Source organism: Gracilinanus agilis, chromosome 3 (genome assembly GCF_016433145.1).
Source record: "Gracilinanus agilis isolate LMUSP501 chromosome 3, AgileGrace, whole genome shotgun sequence".
Lineage (NCBI taxonomy): Eukaryota > Metazoa > Chordata > Mammalia > Didelphimorphia > Didelphidae > Gracilinanus > Gracilinanus agilis.
In genome coordinates, this window is record NC_058132.1 from 418,600,256 (window position 1) to 418,619,424 (window position 19,169).

Sequence of the window (19,169 nt, forward strand, 5' to 3'; positions counted from 1 at the left end):
GTATATAAGCATGGGTGTGAGATTCATCCTCTGAAACTGTGGTTCATGTTATGTTAATCAGAATTTCTAAGTTATTAAATGTATAAATTGTTCTTATAATTCTATTCACTTTACTCTGCCTTAGCCCATGTAAGTCTTCCTTCCCAAGTTCCTTTAAAACCATAATTTCATTACTTCTACATCACAATAGTAATCCATCATATTAATATATGATAACTTGTTCAGCTACCCACCAATTAATAAGCACCCTTCCCCTCACATTTCCATTATTTGATCTCAAAAAGAAATATAAACATCTTGATATATTGTGAAGTTTGTTCTGCTTAAAACGAATGTCTTTTTTTCTGTCCTCCAATTTTCCCTTCTCCCTTTTCTTCCTATTTTTCTACTGAGTGAAATATACCCAACTGTACCAAACGTGATAGGGATGGGGAGTATTCTTCCCACCTTCGACCAATGTAGATGAGAGTGAGGTTCAAGTGTCTGCTGCTCTCCCCTACCTTATTCCTTACTTTAAACTTTATTATTTATTTTTACATAGTTTTAAAAATTGAGTTTCAAATTCTCTACCTCCTTTTGGCCCCTCTCCCACTCATTCAGAAACAAGCAATATGGTAACAGTTGTATATGTGAAATCATGCAGAAAACATTTCCATATTATACATACTGCAAAAAAAAGCCAAGAAAAATAAGAGGAAGTAAAAAAATTATACTTCAGTTAGCACTTGGTTCATCAGTTCTCTCTGGAAGTAGAAAGTATTCATCATAAATCCTTCAGAATTGTCTTGGATCATCTTAATCAGAACAGCTAAGTTATTCATACTTGATCATTCTTATAATATTGCTGATACTGTGATCTTCTGGTTCTGCTCACTTTGCTCTGTATCAGTTCATATGGATCTTTGCAGGATTTTTTTAAACCATTCCACTCCTCACTTCTTATAGCATCACAATCATATACCAAAATTTGTTCAACCATTCCCCAAATGATGAGCATCCCCATAATTTCCAATTCTTTGCCTACACAAAAAAGAGCTATTATAAATATTTTTGTATTTATAGGTCTTTTTCCCTTTAACCTCTTTAGGATATGGACCTAGGAGTGAATGTGGTATGCTCAGGCAAAGGGTGGACAGTTTTATAGCCCTTTGGACATACTTCCAAATTGTTCTCTAAAATGAGTGGACTTTTGGTGAGGATTTTCACTATACTTCTTCCTGCTACTCTGCCATCTGGTTCCACAACACTTTTTTCAAACAACTGTTGTTAAGTGACAAGTTAGATCTAGAACCCTTAATCTCCTACCTCCAATCTAATGCCTTTTCCACTAAGCCATAGTACATCTGAAACAAAGGATAAGTGCTACATTTCTTATTTACTATTTCAAAATTCATAACACTGTCCAGTTCCAGGAAAGACTATCAAACTATTATATTAAAAAGGAAACTTCTTATAAATAGTACCAAAGAGTTAACATTCAAGTTTGCTTTGCATGTTGCAAGTATGAAGAGGCCAGATAATCTGTCTCATATACTTATGAAGATTGGATAACCTCATGCCTTTGTCAACCCTTACTTTTCAGTCTCAGTTAAAATTTGTTCATTATATATATATAAAATCATCTGAGTTACATAGCAATCTAGGGATAAAATTAGTTTCCTTTTCATTAAACCTGTATTTTTTCTTTAAATTAGCTCAAGCCCTTACCCAAATGTATTAAGTACTTATTAAAGAATCTGTAGAAACCTCTTTTCCCTTTAGTAATTCTTTCTCTCAATAACCAAATATGAAAATTATTAAATATATACAACTCACTGACAGAACCTATAAGGAGATATATGATTTATAATATTTTTGTCTATGGGAAAGATTATGGAACCAAGATGATTCCTCTTCATTTTTCAGATCATCTGGTCTCATATCATCTACTTTATTCCAGATACTGATAAAATTTCCTTAAAATTCTTCTTCATATTCTTCAATATAAGAATTAAATTCAGACTTTTGGGAAATAAATTAATTAGTCCTTTTTCTTTGGCTTTTCTTTGGTAATCACAAGAAACAGTCATTTAAAAAATCACTAATCCTTCACATAGAGAATGGCTGAAATTATGGTATATGAATGTAAAGGAATATTGTTGCTTCATAAGAAATTATAAAAGGGATAGTTCAAAGAAACATGTGAAGACTTGTATGAACTGAAATATAGTGAAAAGAGAAGCATCAGAAAAACAATTTATAAAATAGCAACAATATGCTAAAGAAAACAATTTGAAAGACTGAAGAATTCTAATCAATGCCACCAAGCAACCATGACTAGCGGGAACAATAAAGCAAGGGCTGGGGAAGAAACATTTGGAGCCAGGGCCAGCCAAGTGGGGTCCTAGCTGGAACCATGAGGAAGAACTTAAAGAAGGAGGGTGGGCAGACACATGATACTCTAGTGTGGAAGGACCAAAAGGTGGACATGTGAGAGTTCAGTGAGTGGGCTGGTGCGGCAGAGTTGTGCAAGGGTGTTCTTGATCCATACTGGAGGTCTCCAGACAAATTTCTCATCTGGCTGCAGCAATGGTAATCTCTATGAGTCTGTTCTATTTTCACTTAGAGGATTTTATTTCCTTTTCCTTTTTATTTTGGTGGGGAGGTTGGGAGGCCATGGAATACCAAGGAGAAGGGTAGAAGTAGAAGGAGAGCACAATACTGTAAAGTTAACATAGGTTGTTTTTTTTTAATTGGGATATGGATTTCTTTCAGAATTCTTTATATAATCAAATTTACATAAAATGAGAATTGCCAATAATTAAGAAGCATAAGCCTGAACTAAAGAGAAACCAAACTCAACTGACTCAAGTAGAAAAGGAAAAGTGGGAAGATGGAGCCTACATGGTGGAGAAAGTACACAGACTCACCTGATCTCTATCGAATTACCATGCACGTTAAAATAGCACTTTAAAATGAATTCTGAAACAGCAGAATTCACAAAAACATAAGAGGAAAACAATTTTTCAGAACAAGATAAGTTAGCAGGTTGGCAAGTGGGGTTGGTTGTACCAGGGTGGGAGTGGAGCACAGATCAGCATGCCAAAGTAAGCCCCACCCTCCAAGTCAGAACAGGTCATGGAGGAGGCTGAATGAGCAACAAATGTTTCCAGAGCTCTTGGCCATAGAAAATTGGGGAGCCAAACAACTGACCAGGGGAAGATTACAGAGATCCCTTTGCCACCTGCACAAGACACTTTACCCATACACAAAATCCAGGTTGCAATTTGGGTAGCAGGCTAAGTGCAATAAGGAGCACTAGCACCAACCACATGAGGTTTCAAGGGAACAGATCATGGTCACAGTTCCAGGGTGGAAAAGAGTGCTTATGGTTCCTGAAAGAGTAGATCACAGGCCAGGAGAATATTAAAGACACCTCTTCTTAGATCATACCATCTTGGAAGAACTGAAAGCAAATAGATCCACAGCACTAGCTCTGAAGGCAGCTGCACAAAGAATTGGAAGCTTCACCACAGTAATGGAGCTTATCTGTAATAGTTTTTTAAGTTCAAAGACAAAAAAACGGCTGGAAAATGAGCAAACAAAAAGAAGAACTCAACATTGAAAGTTATTTTGGTGATTGATCGGAAAAACCAAAACACAAACAACAAAGTCAAAGGCTCCAAGAAAAATATAAATTGGTTTCAAGCCCAAAAACAATCACTAGAAGAACTCAAAAAAGATTTTAAAAATCAAATAAGAGAATTGAGAAAAAAAAACTGAAGAAATGAGTAATGCCGGAAAATAATGAAAAGGGAATTGACAACTTAGTAAAGGAGGCACAAAACAATATACTTAAGAATACCCTAAAAAACAAAATAAGCCAATTGGTAAAAAAAAGTACAATAACCCAATAATGAGAACAACTTAAAAAACAAAATTGACCAAATAGAAAAAGATACACAAAAATGCAATAGAGAACTCCTTAAAAGGCAGAATAGAAGAAAACGACCTCCTCAAAAAGTAGGATTGTCAAAATAGAAAAAGGGATACAAAAGCAAACTCAAGAAAATAATGTATTAAAAATTATGAGTTGGGTAAGTAGAAGCTAATGACTCCATGAGACATCGAGAAACAATCAAAGTTAAAAGAAGAAAATGTGAAATATCTCATTGGAAAAACAAATGACCTGGAAAATAGAACCAAGAGAGAGATAATCTTAATAGTAGACTACCTGAAAACTATGATTAAAAAAAAAGAGCCTAGATATTATCTTTCAAGAAATTATCAAGGGAAACTGCCCTCATATTATAAAACCAGAGGGTAAAACAGAAATTGGAAAGAATCCACCAATCATTTCCTGAAAGAAATCTCCAAATGAAAACTTCCAGGAAAATTATAGGCAAATTCCAGACTTCCCATGTTAAGTGCAAATACTGCAAGTAGCCAGAAAGAAACAATTCAAATATGTTGAAGTCAGTCAAAAAAAACATAGTAAAGGACAAAAGACAAAGGAGCTAGGACTATAACCAAGAATCACCTACCCAGCAAAACTGAATATAATCCTTGGGGGGGCGGGGGGTTGAGTGGAGGCATGGACATATGAAATAGAGATCTTTCAAAACATTCTTGATAAAAAGACTAGAGCTGAACTGAAAATCTAACTTTCAAATACCCGACTCAAGAGAAGCATAAAAAGATAAACAAGATAAATCATAAGAGATCCAATAAGGCTTTTCACCAATCCAAACTCTACAAAGCTGCTAAAATGATTTTCCTTAATAGCACTTAGAATCAGGGGCAGCTGGGTAGCTCAGTGGCTAGAGAGTCAGGCCTGGAGACAGGAAGTCCTAGGTTCAAATCTGGTCTCAGACACCTCCTCGCAGTAAGACCCTGGGGAAGTCACCTTACCTTCATTACCACTCTTCTACCTTGGAATCAATACTTAGTATTTATTCTAAGGCAAAAGGTAAGGATTTACACACACACACACACACACACACACACACACACACACACACACACACACACAGCATACAGAATCACATCATTTCCCTACTCAATAGTTTCTTGTGGGGGGAGTGTTGGAGGATGGGACTTCCCTATCCTGCCTGGGCAATGGCGATTCCTAGGCTATATCCTACTGTTGACCTACAGTTTTAATCTGCTCCATTCTGAACATGGCTCAGTTCACTCTTATTAGGCAGCCTTGTGCTTCTCCCAAACCTTTCCCCTTGAGATCTCCACATTTGTGTCAGATTTAGTCAGGATGCCTGAGCAGCTTAGCTCCACTGCATCTCAGAAAACTCCTAAGATTGGACAATCCACTGTCCATACCTCCTCAGTACTCCTTAGATACAGGTGATAGCAGGGATTACAGGTATATACCATCAAGTCCAGGTCTCTGTTTAGTTTTTTTGGGACGTGCTTAACTTTATTTTTCTCAAATACAAGTAGAAACAATTTTTGACAACAGTTACTGACATTTCATAATTCACATTCTCTCCCTCTCTTCCTCCCCTGATGTCAAGTCTAATGTAGATTACACCAGTGCTGTCATGCAATACATATTTCCATATTCCTCATGAAGGAAATAAATTGAAGGATGGCAGGCTCTGAACTGCAATCAGACTCCCAACAGTTCCTTCTTTGGCTATAGATACTATTTCTCATTATGAGTCCCTGGGGTTATATTGGAACTTTGCACTGCTGACAATTTAGTTTTTCACAGTTGATCATTGTATATTTCTGTTAACTGCAACACTGTTCTCCTGGTTCTCCTTTCTTCACTTTGCTTCGATTCATATGTCTTTCTATTCTATATACTTCTATTCATTTTTTTTTGTCATTTTCTATGATGTAATAGTGTAGCATTGGTAAACCTTTTAGAAATTGTGTACCCAACGTGCACTCTGAAGCCACTTGTGAGCCCCCCACATAATCCCAGACAGGGGAGGAAGTGCTTGCATTGGGCTGTAGAAGAGAGGTGGGGCATGTGAAAAATTTCCCCAGGCACTGTGGAAAGTGGGAAGGAGGAAGCCCCATCCAGTGCATTGGGGCACATATGCCAAGCATTCGCCAGCACAGCAATAGTATTTCTTTACAATGACATACCACTTGTTCATCCATTCCCCAAATGATAGCCAACCTCTCAGTTTCCAATTCTTTGCCACTACAAAAAGCTAATAAAAACTTTTGTACAAGTAAGGTCTTTTCTCCTATCTCTGATCTCTTTCAGACACAGACCCAGTAGAAGGTCAAAGAGTATACATAATTTTATAGTCCTTTGGGCATGCTTCCAAATTTGCTCTATAGAATGGGTTTTTCAGTTCACAGTTCCACCACCAGTATATTAGTGTCCCAATTTCCCATATTCCTTCCAACATTTATCATTTTCCTTTTTGGTCATGTTAGTCAATCTGATAGATGATATCAGATTTTTCTAATCAATAGTGATTTGGAACATTTTTTCATTATTATAGATAGTTCCAAAATTGCCTATTCATATTCTTTGACCATGTCTTGGGGAACTGGGGAATGTTTTGTATTCTTACAAATTTGACTCAGTTCTATGTTTGAAAAATGAGGCCTCTGCCAGAGACATTTGCTATAAAATAATTATTCCAGTTTTTTGTTTCCCTTCTAATCTTACATTGGTTCTTTTTGTACAAAACACTTAACGTAATCAAAAATTATCAATTTTGTTTCTCATGATGTTTCTCTTTGTCTTATGTGGCCATAAATTCTTCCCTTATTCATAGGTCTGACAGGTAAATTATTCCATGTTCACTAGTTTTGTTTATGATATCGCCCTTTATTTCTAGATCAAGAATTCATTTCATCTTTATTTTGGTATATGGTATGAAATATTGGTCTATGTTCTGCCATACTGATTTCAAAGTTTTCCCAGCAGTTTTTATCAAATGACTTCTTCCGCACTCAAAGCTCGGGTCTTTGTATTTATTGAACACTAGATTACTATGGTCATTTAATATTCTGTTGATTTCTTAATCTATATTCCATTGATCCACTATATATTCTATTTCTCAGACAGTACCAGATTGTTTTGATGATTCTCTTTTAGTGTGAAATCTGGTTCAGCAAGGATGCCTTCCTTCATAATTTTTTTTCCATGAATGCCGTTGATATTCTTGACCTTGTTTTTCCAGATGAATTTTTTCCCAAGCTCTATGAAATATTTTTTGAGTAGCTTGATTGGTATGGCACTGAATATGTAAATTAACTTAAGTAAAACTGTCATTTCAATTATATTGGCTCAACCTCCACATGAGCAATTAATGTTTTTCCAATTGTTTAAGTCTGACTTTGTATGAAAAGTGTTTTGGAACTGTGTTCATGGTTACTTGGTTTGCTTTGGTAGTACCTCCAGATATTTTAAATTGTCTAGTCATTTTAAATGGAATTTCTATCTCTTGCTGTTGGACTTTGTTGATGGTAAACACAAATGCTAATGGTTTATGTGGGTTTATTTTATATCCTGCAACTTTGCTGAAGTTGTTCATCGTTTTGCTACAGTTTTGGTCCATTCTCTGTGTTTCTCTAAGTATACCACATTATTATCATCTACAAGAAGTACTAACTTTGTTTCCTCATTGCTTTTCTAATTCCTTCAATTTCTTTTTCTTCTCTTATTGCAATAGCTAGCATTTCTAGTACAATATTAAATAGTAATAGTGATAATGGGCATCCTTACTTCACCCCTGATCTTATGGGGAAGGGCTGTAACTTATTCCCATTACAAAAAATGCTTGCAAATAGTTTTAGATAGATGCCATTTATCACCTTTCCTAGAATTTTACCTGAAAGTTTTGCATTGATATTCATTAGGGATATTCATCTGCAGTTTTCTTTCTGGTTTCATATCTGTCATAAAAGGAATTTGGAAGAATTCATTCTTCACCTTTTTAATAGTTTATGTAGCGTTGGAGTCTCTTATTCTTTAAATTATTTGATTTAATTCACTTCTGGCCCTTGAAATTTTTTCTTAGGGAATTCATTGAAAGTTTGTTTAACAAATGGGTTGATGCAGACATGATTGGGGATGTAGACCTGAAACAACCACATCAGTGCAACTATCAATAATATGGAAATAGGTCTTGATAGATGACACATGTTAAAACCAATGGAAATGTGTGGCTGGGGGAGAGATTGGGGGGGGGGGAGGATGAAGGAGAAAGTAAGAACATGAATTATGTAACCATAGCAAATTTTTCTAAAAAAATAAATTTTAAAAAAAGTTTGTTCAATTTCTTTTTGTTCAATTTCCTTTTCTGAGATGGGGTTGTTTAAGAATTCTATTCCTTTTTCTGTTAATTGGGCAGTTTATATTTTAGTAAATATTCCTTTGTTTCACTGAGATCATCAGATTGGCAGATAACTGGGCCAAATAACTCTTCTTCATTAGTTGTCTTTGTCTTTTTTATTTTTTATACTGGTTAATTTGGTTTTCTTCTTTTTTTTTAAATCAAATGAACCAGTGGATTATTTATTTTATTGTTCTCATAAAACCAGCTCCATATTTTATTAGTTAATAATTTTATCAATCTCTCCTTCCTAATTTGGTGTTTGAGGATTAAAATTTTTTTTCTAGTTTTTTTGTTGCATGCCCAATTTATTGATCTACTCTTTCTCTATTTTCTTGAAGTATGCATCCCATAAATTTTGGTATGTTGTATACTCATTGTCATTCTCTTTAACAAAAATGTTGACTATTTCTGTGATTTCTTCTTTGACCCACTCATTCTTTAGGATAAGACTGTTTCCCAATAATTTTTAGTCTGTCTTTCTGCTGCCCTTTCTTTACATCTAATTTTTATTGCATTATGGTTTGAAAAAGATGCATTCAGTATTTCTGCTTTTCTACACTTGGTATGGGGTTATTATGCCCTTTTATTGTTAATTTTGGTAATATGAAGGTACCATGTACAGCTGAGAAAAATGTGTATTTCTTTCTATTCCCATTCAATTTTCTCCAGAAGTCTATCATATCAAACTTCTATTTACATCGTGAATTTCTTTGTTTCCTTTTAGTTGGATTTACCTAATTCTGAAAAGGGAACTACTGAAAAGGGAAGGTTGAAGTCCCCAATCAGTAAAGTCTTACTGTCTATTTCCTCCTTAACTTATGTAACTTCTCCTTTAGGAATTTGGATCCTATGTCATTTGGTGCATAAATGTTTTTTATTGATATTTTATCATTATATATAGTATCTTTAATCAAGATGTAATTACCTTCCTTATCTTTTGATTAGACCAATTTTTTACTTTTGCTTTGTGGGAGATCAGGATTGGTACCCTTGCCTTTTTTACTTTAGCTAAGGCATAATAGATCCTACTCCAGCCCCTTACTTTTATTCTGTGTGTGTTGTGTCTCTCTGCTTTAAATGTTTCATATAGACAACATAATGAGGGAGTCTTTGTTTTTAATCTATTCTTCTATCCACTTCTGTTTTATGGATGAGTTCATTCCATTCACATTCAGTTATATGATTACTAATTTCATGAAAGAACACCATCTTATTTACCTTTTGTTTATCCTTCTGTCTCCTTTTGGCCTTTCCCTGTTCACAAACATTTTGCTTCTGACCACTGCTTCCCCTAGTTCACGGGTCTTTTTGACCATCCTTCCCATTCTCATATTTCTCCTTCCTTCCTACTTCCCTACAGAATAAGGTAGGTTTTCTAAAGATGACTTAATGTGGATATTATTCCCACTTTGAACTAATTCCAATGAGAAGAATTACCCACAACCCTCTCCCATTTTCTCCTCCATTGTAGTAAATCTTATGTGCCTCTTCATGGATAATAATTTACCCCTTCTTTCTTTTCTCCCAGTTTGTTCTTCTTACTCATCCCTTGCTTTTTCATTTTCATTTTTGGATACCATACCATCCTACTCAACTTATTCCCTTTCTTCTTCCTATTGTATATTCCTTTTCACTGCTCTAATAAATTTCCTAAGTAGTTCAAGTACATTAAGTATTTCAAGTATCACAGATATCATTAGTATCTTAATTATCACCTTCCTATGTAGGAATGTAGTCAATTTAACCTTACTGAAATTCCTAAGTTTTCACTTTTCTTTACTTTTTTACGCTTCTCTTGACCTTTGAATTTGAACATTTTCTTTTCAGTTCTGCTTTTTTTCGTCAGGAATGTCTGAAAGTCCTCTATTTTGTTGTTGAATTATGATCAGTTTCAGTAAGTATGTAATTCTTGGTATAATCCAAGCTCTTTTCTCTTTCAAAATATCATATTCAATGCCTTCCAGCATCCCTTAACATAGAAGCTACTAAGTTCTATGTAATCCTGACTATCGCACTCCATATTTTAATTGTTTCCTTCTGGCTGCATGTAGTAATTTTTCCTTGGTTATATTAGCCCTGGGATGTTTTTATTTTGAGTGCTCTTTCAGATGTGGATTATTTCCATTTCTATTTTCCCCTCATTTGAGAATATCAGGGCAGTTTTCCCCAATGATTTCTTGCAATATGGCGAACAGACTTTTTTTTTTTTTTTTTTTTTTTTTTAAATCATGGCTTCTAAAAGGTTTTTAGATTAACTTTCCTGGATCTAGTTTTCCAGGTCAGTTGTTTAACCAGAAAGGTATTTCAGATTTTCTTCTCTTTTTTTTCATTCTTTTGTCTTATTGTTTCCTAATGTCTTATAAATTCATTAGCTTCCATTTGCCCAATTCTAATTTTTAGGAAGTTATTTTCTTCCTTGAGCTTTTGTGTTTCCTTTTCCAGTTGAACTATTCTACTCTTTAAGAAGCTGTTTCCTTGAAATTTTTTTGCCTCCATTTCTATTAGGCTCAGGCTAATTAGGAATTAGGAAGTTGTTTTCTTTAATGAATTTTTCCCAAGCTGTTGACTCTTCTCAGTCTCTAAATTAATTTAACTTTTCAAGTTCTTCCAAGTGTATTTTTGGGGTCTGACACTTTCACACTTTCCTTTGAGGCTTCACATGTAGCCTTTTTGGTATTTGTCCTCTTCTGAGTTCATATTTTGATCTTCCCTGTCACTAAAATAATTTTCTAAGGTCAGATTTTTAATTTTTTTTTTTTGCTCATTTTTCTAGGTATTTTAGCTACCTTAGCTATCTATTAAAGTTCTACTCTGTACCTGAGGTAGAGGGAGCACTGTTCTAAGCTTACAGAGTTAATATTCTCTGGTACGTGAGGTAGGTAGGCCAGCTGTCTTTGTGTCACAGAGTATGCCTTTCAAGGGAGTGGCCCTGCTGGCTTGCTGTTGGGAGGTTTGTAGCTGTTTCGTACAGCTAGACTCCACTCCCCATGCTGCCAGGTTCCCTGCTGTCCCATGGGCTGGGCTGATTCCTATTCTGCTGCTTTGTTGCTCCAGGCCAAGTGGGCTGCTCCCCTGCTCTGCTGCTTCATTGCTTGCACAGTAGTGCACACTGGTCTGGTCTATGTTCTGCTGCTTCCCATGAAAGCTGTACTCTGTGGGCTACTCTCCTTTCTCATCCCAGTGAGAGACATGTCCTTCCTACTTTACTTTGTTTTGAGGCAAGTGTGTGTGTGTGTGTGAGAGAGAGAGAGAGAGAGAGAGAGAGAGAGAGAAAGGTTCAGGTGAATCAAGAATCCTAACTCTGCCATCTTAGCTCCCAGCAAGCAACTTTTTGTTTACTTTTTAAAAGTCCTTTCACAAAAAGACTCTTTTTCTTTCTGATCTCATTTGTAAAAGGGGGCGTGTCTCTCATTTTTCACATGACATTCAATCTTCCTTCTCTGTTTTGTGTTGGCCATACTGGACTGGAATGTATTCCCTCTTCATCTCCACTGTAAAGTTTCCCTCGCTTCTTTCAAGATATAGTTTAAGCACCATCCTTTACATAAAAAGCCTTTTCTGATTTTCCCCAATTGCTAGTACTCTCCCTTCCTCTGTTGTATTTATTCTGTACTTATTAACAAGGATTTTTTCATTCTTTTTATTTGTATCCCCAGCACCTAGCACAATGCCTATCATAAACAGGCATTTAGTAAAGTTGTTAATTGGTTGATCATCACTAATATACTTCTGTAGAGTACTTGCAATTCCACTTTATGAATTTTTCAGAATTTGTATATTTCATAAGAAGCTAAGAAACATGGTGCAAAAAAGCTCTTGCTTTTAAAGAAGAAAGCTCTAAAGAACTCTTTTTGTGGCAGAAGTTAATGAGAAAGTGCACCTGAAGAGAAATAAGAATATACATATGATATAATGTCAGAACATATGGATTGCTAGCAATTTCTTATGCTTCATTTTACCAAGTGACATAAAAACAAAATGGTGATGGACAAGAAAGTATAATGCAAATAACATTACAAGTGAAAAAAGAAGTCCTAGATTTTTTGTCTTCTCCTTTAGTAGGTCACTTAATGACAAAGACCTTTTTTCTTCAATTGTAAATGGGAATATTACACATGTAACATTTACCTCAAAGGAGTACTGGGTATATTACATGAGATGCTGGATATAAAGATCTATAAATAGCAAACTATTATTTTTATAAGGATAAAATGTTTAGTGCTTGTTTAAAATAATTTTTATAAGAATTAGGGAATTACTAATGCTTATATGGAAACATAAGAAATCACATTACCTCTAACCAAGCCAACATTGAACACATGATGAAGTCCCAGTCACTATCCACCAAAAGAGATGAAGAATACTTCAGTAATATGGAAAGTAAATGGATTATTTCTATATTCAAACCAAGTAGTTGAGGACTTGCTTCTTTCAAAGTGCTGTACCAAAAAACATAAAGAATTAAAAATAGTAAGTGGCAAAAAGCTATAATTCATTTAAACCTTGTATATAAGCCCATTGATAATTATCTTTGATTTAAAGATCTACAATATCGTTTGACATTTTTAGATGACTTTATATACATACTTATATATATGTATATTTATATACATGTAGAAAAAGGAAAAAGTTATATTACAGTATATGACCTACCAGCTAAAAAGAAATATATCTTCATGGTCACTCTTCCATGACATTATAATTTTTAGTATTCCATAAAGTTTCTCTCTACCATCAATGCTTCCTGTTTTCAGACAAGAATTCAAAATGGAAAGGTATCCAAAACTTCCTAAAAGAAACCCAACATGAAAATTATATAGTTGTTATGGAATAGGACATCACCTATTCTTCTACAGGATCAATTTCTTCCTGAATAAATGATAATTACAAGAAATCTAGCGAGTCAAAAAACTTCTTTAGACTTAGGATAGGAGTAGAAATGAGACCTGCTGATTTCACTAGTATAGGGAACTCCTAAATAAGGAAGCTACTAATACACTTACACTTCCTAAAAGCACTTTTTCTGCAACTTAGTCTTGTTGTTAGTGGAACTTGAACACCCAGTGTTCCTGACTTCAAGGTTGGCTCCTGGCTCTCTATTCTCTATTCCATGCTGAATCTCAATTTAACTTAAAGAAAATATAAATGAGAAATATTTAGCCAAGATAAATATCTTTAGCATTTAGTTTCCTAACTCAGCTGGCAATGTACAGTTTTTTAAAATATGTATTAATTTAGAAAACATTTCCTCTATTTTTCTCTTTCTTCCAAATGTCACCACCTTCCTATGCACCACGTAAATGGCAAGCATAAAAGAAATACTTCATGGCAATTTCTATACACAATAAATGAAATTCAATTCTTACTACCCAACCTAAATAGCTGTTCAATAGTACTAAGAAACAATGAATGAAATTGGAATTGGTATAAACTATGGTATAAAAAAAGACACAGTGTATTTCCCTTTTCCTTCATATCAGGTTGATCAATAATTAACAAGGTAAGAGGTGGGTTAAGCTTTGAGAACACAATGTGATACAGTAAGAAATGTCTTAAACTAGCAATCCAGGAGACCTGTATTTAGAGAGCAAAAATAAAGTTTAATGCTCTGAAGATGAAACATACATATACAACAAAAAGGATCAAAGTTCAAGGTACTGCTAAGAGATCATCTCAAAAGGGTCAAGGAAAGAAAATGGTAGTGGGCAGCTGATAATTCAGTGTTGACAGGAAATGAAGAAGCTATTTGTCCATTAACCTGGTTATAGGAATAAAGATATGCTTTATTTCCAGGGCTTGTATGCAAGATATAATAAAAAGAAGTTCTCGAAGTCTATCAAAACAGATGATTACCACTAAATACTTTTGTGGTCATTCATGCAGGTACAAATGATCTAGAAAAGAGGAATAACATAGCAGTAGAGTATTTCAACTATCCAGACACCTGTTGGGGTTCTCCTTATGCCAAAAGGAAAGCAGCTAATAATTTCCTGATTTAAATTTCTGATAACTTCATCCTTCAAAAGGTAGGAAAAACAATAAGGGGGATATATTTTTCTTTTGTTTCGAAAAAAGAACAGGTTGGAGGGAGGCAATTAATGAAAATCTTGAGGGAAAAGTTTCAACTCCCAGAATTTGTGATAGAAAAGAACCAGACTGATATATACCCTGAGAATTTGAAAGAGCAGATTTCAAAATTTCAGGGCAAGAATATGTAGAATTCTATGGATTAAAACTCTGACAAAAGTAGCCAAAAAAGGAATGGAATGCACTTAAAGTGAAATTCTGAAAAGACAGGAAAAATTTGAAATGAGAAGAAAAACGAGTTTTCTGAAATGACTGCTGTAGATGCACAAAAAACTCACAAATCATCTTAAGATTTTTATAAGCTACATAATATAGAAAGGGAGCAAGTAACAGAGGGTGAATATAAAAGTATAGGATGATAAGCAGAACCAAAAAAAAAAAGTCAACAAAAGACTATGACAATGTAAAATTTAAAAATGCTAAAAAGGAAGTCAAAGTGTAAAGAACTCAAAAAATTATGATGGTTCAGGGAAAGAAATAATGAAAACATACATTCCAGAGAAGGAGGGGTCTACTGAGCAAAATATAGAATACACTACTCTCAGAAATGGTTATTGTTTCAAATGCATTTGTTCAATGTCTTTGTGTACTTCTTTGGGATAATGGAAGTAGATTGAGGAGATAATTAAAAAAGAACCTCCTTGCTCTTAATGAATTCAAGTGTCCTATCCCAGATGAACAGTATTCTTTGAACTGAAAGAATTTGCAAATGTTTTTGCTGAGCCAATGTCAGTGATATCTGAAAGACTGCAGAGAAAGGAAAGAGCAATGCTGTTCTGACTAGAGGGCAAACATACCGGTTTTTTCAAAGAAGGGGGAAAAAAATGTGCAAAATTATAGGGCAATTTGAGTGAAATATTCTCCAAAGTATTATTAAAGAATGTCTAGAAAAGGAAGCAATAATTATTAAAAGCAACATAACTTCATCAATAATGCCACATTTGAGGGCCAGCTGGGTGGCTCAGTGGATTGGGAGCCAGGCCTAGAGACAGGAGGTCCTAGGTTCAAATCCGGCCTCAGACACTTCCCAGCTGTGTGACCCTGGGCAAGTCACTTGACCCCCATTGCCTACCCTTACCAATCTTCCACCTATAAGTCAATACACAGAAGTAAAGGGTTTAAAATTTAAAAAAAAAATAAAAATAAAAATAATGCCACATTTGTAAAAAGATGTAAAAATAGTCTAGGAAACACTAAATGGTCAGACTCTCAACCTGAAAGGATTAAGAAGTAAGCAGAAATTAAGAGAACAATTTATGCAACATTATAAAAAAAGCAACTTTGAAAGACATAGGAACTCTAATCAATACAATGACAAACCATGTTTTTAGAGAGCTGCTGATGAAACAAATGTATTCACTCTTGACATGGGAGTGATAGACATAAGATGAAGAACAAGACACACATTTTAAAATTTCTTTTGCTTAACATGCTTATTTGTAACAAGGGCTTGGTTTTTCTTTTTCTTTTTCAAATGAGGAGGACTTGGGAATAGAAATGAGAGTAGAAAAAAAAAGGGTAATTGAAGTATCTTTTCTTAAGAGGCAGAAAAGATAAAAAAAGGAAATTCTATTTCTAAAAATTCTAAAATTTCTAAAAAATCCTGCGAGCAAGAGAGCAGAAAAGGACTGATAGATGCAAGAGAAAAAGATTCAAGCTAACACCCACAGATATTGTTTGTTGGTGTAAGTATCAGGGAGAGTAGGAAGGAATACTCCACTTACTTTAAACTTGTATAAATGAAGGTCAGAGAAAAGCAGCTGAATTTGTGCATGTGTGTGACTTTAAGAAAAAGAGAGAAGTCAGAGAGAGAGAGTGAAGAGAAAGGGGATTTCTAATTTGGAAGTTTGAAATAAAAGTAGAATTAGTAATAAAACTAGGTCGGTTAAGAGTATCAGGTTGAGCTCCCAAAAAGGAAAGAGGAAATCCCTCAGCTTCAAGTACCAGGTGCAGATCCAGCAAGTATGATTATGTAATCTGAGCTGTGATCTTATCAGAAGCCTGTGTATGGTCACACTAAAGGGCAGTTTTCAGAGTGGAAAATGGAAGTAGTCCTCTGCCCAGTTTCCTCTATAGATACAATACAGCTTAAAGCTGCACCTAAGTTGGTTACAAGGTTGTGATCTAAAAAAGAGTATTAATCCAAGCTGAGATAGCAGCAGGTGGAGGATCAATAATCAATAATTGCTAGATCTGAGCTAATTTGACAAGGTTGTGGTGCCACAGATTTTTAAGCCCTTTGTTCCTCCTCTTTGTTCCAACGTGCTTGGAAAGATTAGCAGGAGAAGGAGATGTCCTGAGCTAGTCTTGAGGACTTTAAATTGGCTTTATATTATAAGTTGAGGCAGAATTGGGGAAGATACTAGAACTCTGAGAAAGAGAAAAGAAAAAGCTTTTTTTTTTTTTTGCAAGACAGGAGAAAGAACTGTAAGAGATGGTTTCTGGGCAGTAAGCCAAGTTGAGCTGTGGCTAGAGAGCAAAGATTAGAAATTCCAAGACAGAGAGCAGTTTGTGAGAGTATGGAAGATTTTAGCTTAATAGAAATTCTGAATTTTGTGGATAATTAGGAATTAAGCTAGGGCTAGAGAGCAAAGACCAAAATTTTAGGGAGAAAACTAAGGAAGGCTGGAAAGAAGAGCACCACTAAGATGGAGAATTGAACTAGAGGGAGAAACAGAAAGTCCCTCAGAAACAGAGAGAGGATAAGCAGGAATTGTAGAAATGGTATTTTGGAAGAAGTGTGTTCACAAGGAGATACTATGGAATGCAGTGAAGAACAGAACACTCCAGTTCCTCAGAAGAATATATTGTTCAGGGCATAAGAACAAATGTGCCCCAAAACCAAAATGAGAACTTGAATGAAGTTTATGAAGTCAAACAGGAGAAGGATGAAACCTCCACTGATCTTTTGAATTCTGGTCTAAATAATCCCTGGCCAGATAGTAGTAGAACGCTCCAGAAAATGGAAGATTGAGTGAATAATTCATTAAAGGAATTCTTCCAGAAAACTCAGACTAAGAACAGACAGACTCCTAGGAAGGAAGGATGGAGCAATCAATTTGGAAAGCCTCCAGCAGCTATATGTGATAGCTATGGAAAAATAAACCACTTTAAAGAGAATTGTTCCAAAAAACACAGAGAGCAGGGGATTTTCTCTCTCACAATGACTGAAGACTCAAGAATGTTGAAGTATGAGGCCATCTTGTTAGAGAAAGATGACTTAGTTCTGATATCAAATTAATTTGAACCCCACAAAGTTTCTGTGGGGAACTAGAAAGAAAATCTTAAAGAGCAAAAGGAAACAGAGATGAAAGCCATGTTATTTCCATGTCTTGTTAATTTAATTTTAAATCCTAATTATAAATATTACCTCTAGACATAGACATAACTATTCAATGAGATATAGATAAACATGAAATTCTTTAAAATAACTTACCATCAATATTACAAAGATCTTTCTTTGTGCATGTCAAAAGTCTAGCTGTACACTGGTTAACTAGTTCTTCCTTATCTTCTAAAGGCAAAAATGGACAGAGACTCTGAACAGTATGCAAACTACCTTCTGTTACTGGAAAAAACCTGTCCACAGAAAGAAAAAGATGTAGTTAAAAGATTTTCAAAATAGCATAACTGTATGATAACAAAATTGCAAGATAACTGTACATTTGTATAGTTAATTCAGAAAAATTGCCAAGTCATCCCTCTTTTTTAGGCTTTTCAACTCATATCAGAATTCGTCAAGAGAAATGCAACAAAAGTCTGACTAAATACAATGATCAATGCAAATACTACACTGTCAAAGTAAAAGGATATTTCCCTCCTTTCTGCTAACAATTAACTTGTTTTTTCTTATTTTTTTCTTAACCCCTTAACTTCTGTGTATTGGCTCCTAGGTGAAAGAGTGGTAAAGGTGGGCAATGAGGGTCAAGTGACTTGCCCAGGGTCACACAGCTGGGAACTGTCTAAGGCCAGATTTGAACCTAGGACCTCCCATCTCTAGGCCTGACTCAATCCACTGAGCTACCCAGCGGCCCCTTGATTTATACTTTTGAAACTAGGTCTGGTCTCATCCATTGCCAGAAGAACAGAAACCTACTCATGATTTCTCTTACACATTGAATTGCTTTGTATTATAATTATTTGTAAATCTGTCTGATCCATATCCACAAAACATCTTTAACTCCTTGAAGTCAGAGACCTTGACTTTTTAAAAATATTATGGCTATAATATGGAATTAAGTATTGAATGATAACAACCCATGTATAACCCAGTAGAATCACTTATAGCCTCTGGGAGGGGGAAGGAAAAGGTGAGGGAAAGAACAAGAATCATGTAACCATGGAAAAATAAATAAAAATGTTATGGCTATATTTTGAGTTCATATATTAGAAACAAATCTCCCTATAAAAGACATTCTTTGAAAAACTGTTAATATTGATCAGCTTGGAAATTTTGATCACTTCCATTTCCAAACCAAGACAGTTTCACCCCTCTTTGGCAATCTCATGGTTCCCCATTCCTGGGATCTAAAACATTGATATGTTAGAATTACTTAGCAGCATTAGACTTGAGAATTATTGTAGAATTACAATCAATAGAACTTGGTAAATAATGAACTATCTACATAGAACTGTCTGAAGGTAGTTCAGAGGATGGGTCTGGAGTTTGGGTAAAAGTAAGAGTCATCCATTGGGAGCTGATATTTACCAAAGAGAATTTTAAATTCAATAACAGATCCTACAAAATATATGCATTAATAAGTTAAAATTAGAATA

General features: G+C 34.9%; 1 protein-coding gene across 1 annotated transcript in view; it reads right to left on the reverse strand.

The window, feature by feature from the left end:
* LTN1 (listerin E3 ubiquitin protein ligase 1) overlaps positions 1-19,169 on the reverse strand; it is a 117,222-nt gene that overhangs the window by 28,818 nt on the left and 69,235 nt on the right. Inside the window, exons 19-21 of the mRNA XM_044670278.1 lie at positions 17,830-17,972; positions 12,960-13,095; positions 12,601-12,745 (exon numbers count right to left, since the gene is read on the reverse strand). Coding sequence (XP_044526213.1) covers positions 12,601-12,745; positions 12,960-13,095; positions 17,830-17,972 — 424 coding nt within the window. The remainder of the gene's footprint in view (positions 1-12,600; positions 12,746-12,959; positions 13,096-17,829; positions 17,973-19,169) is intronic.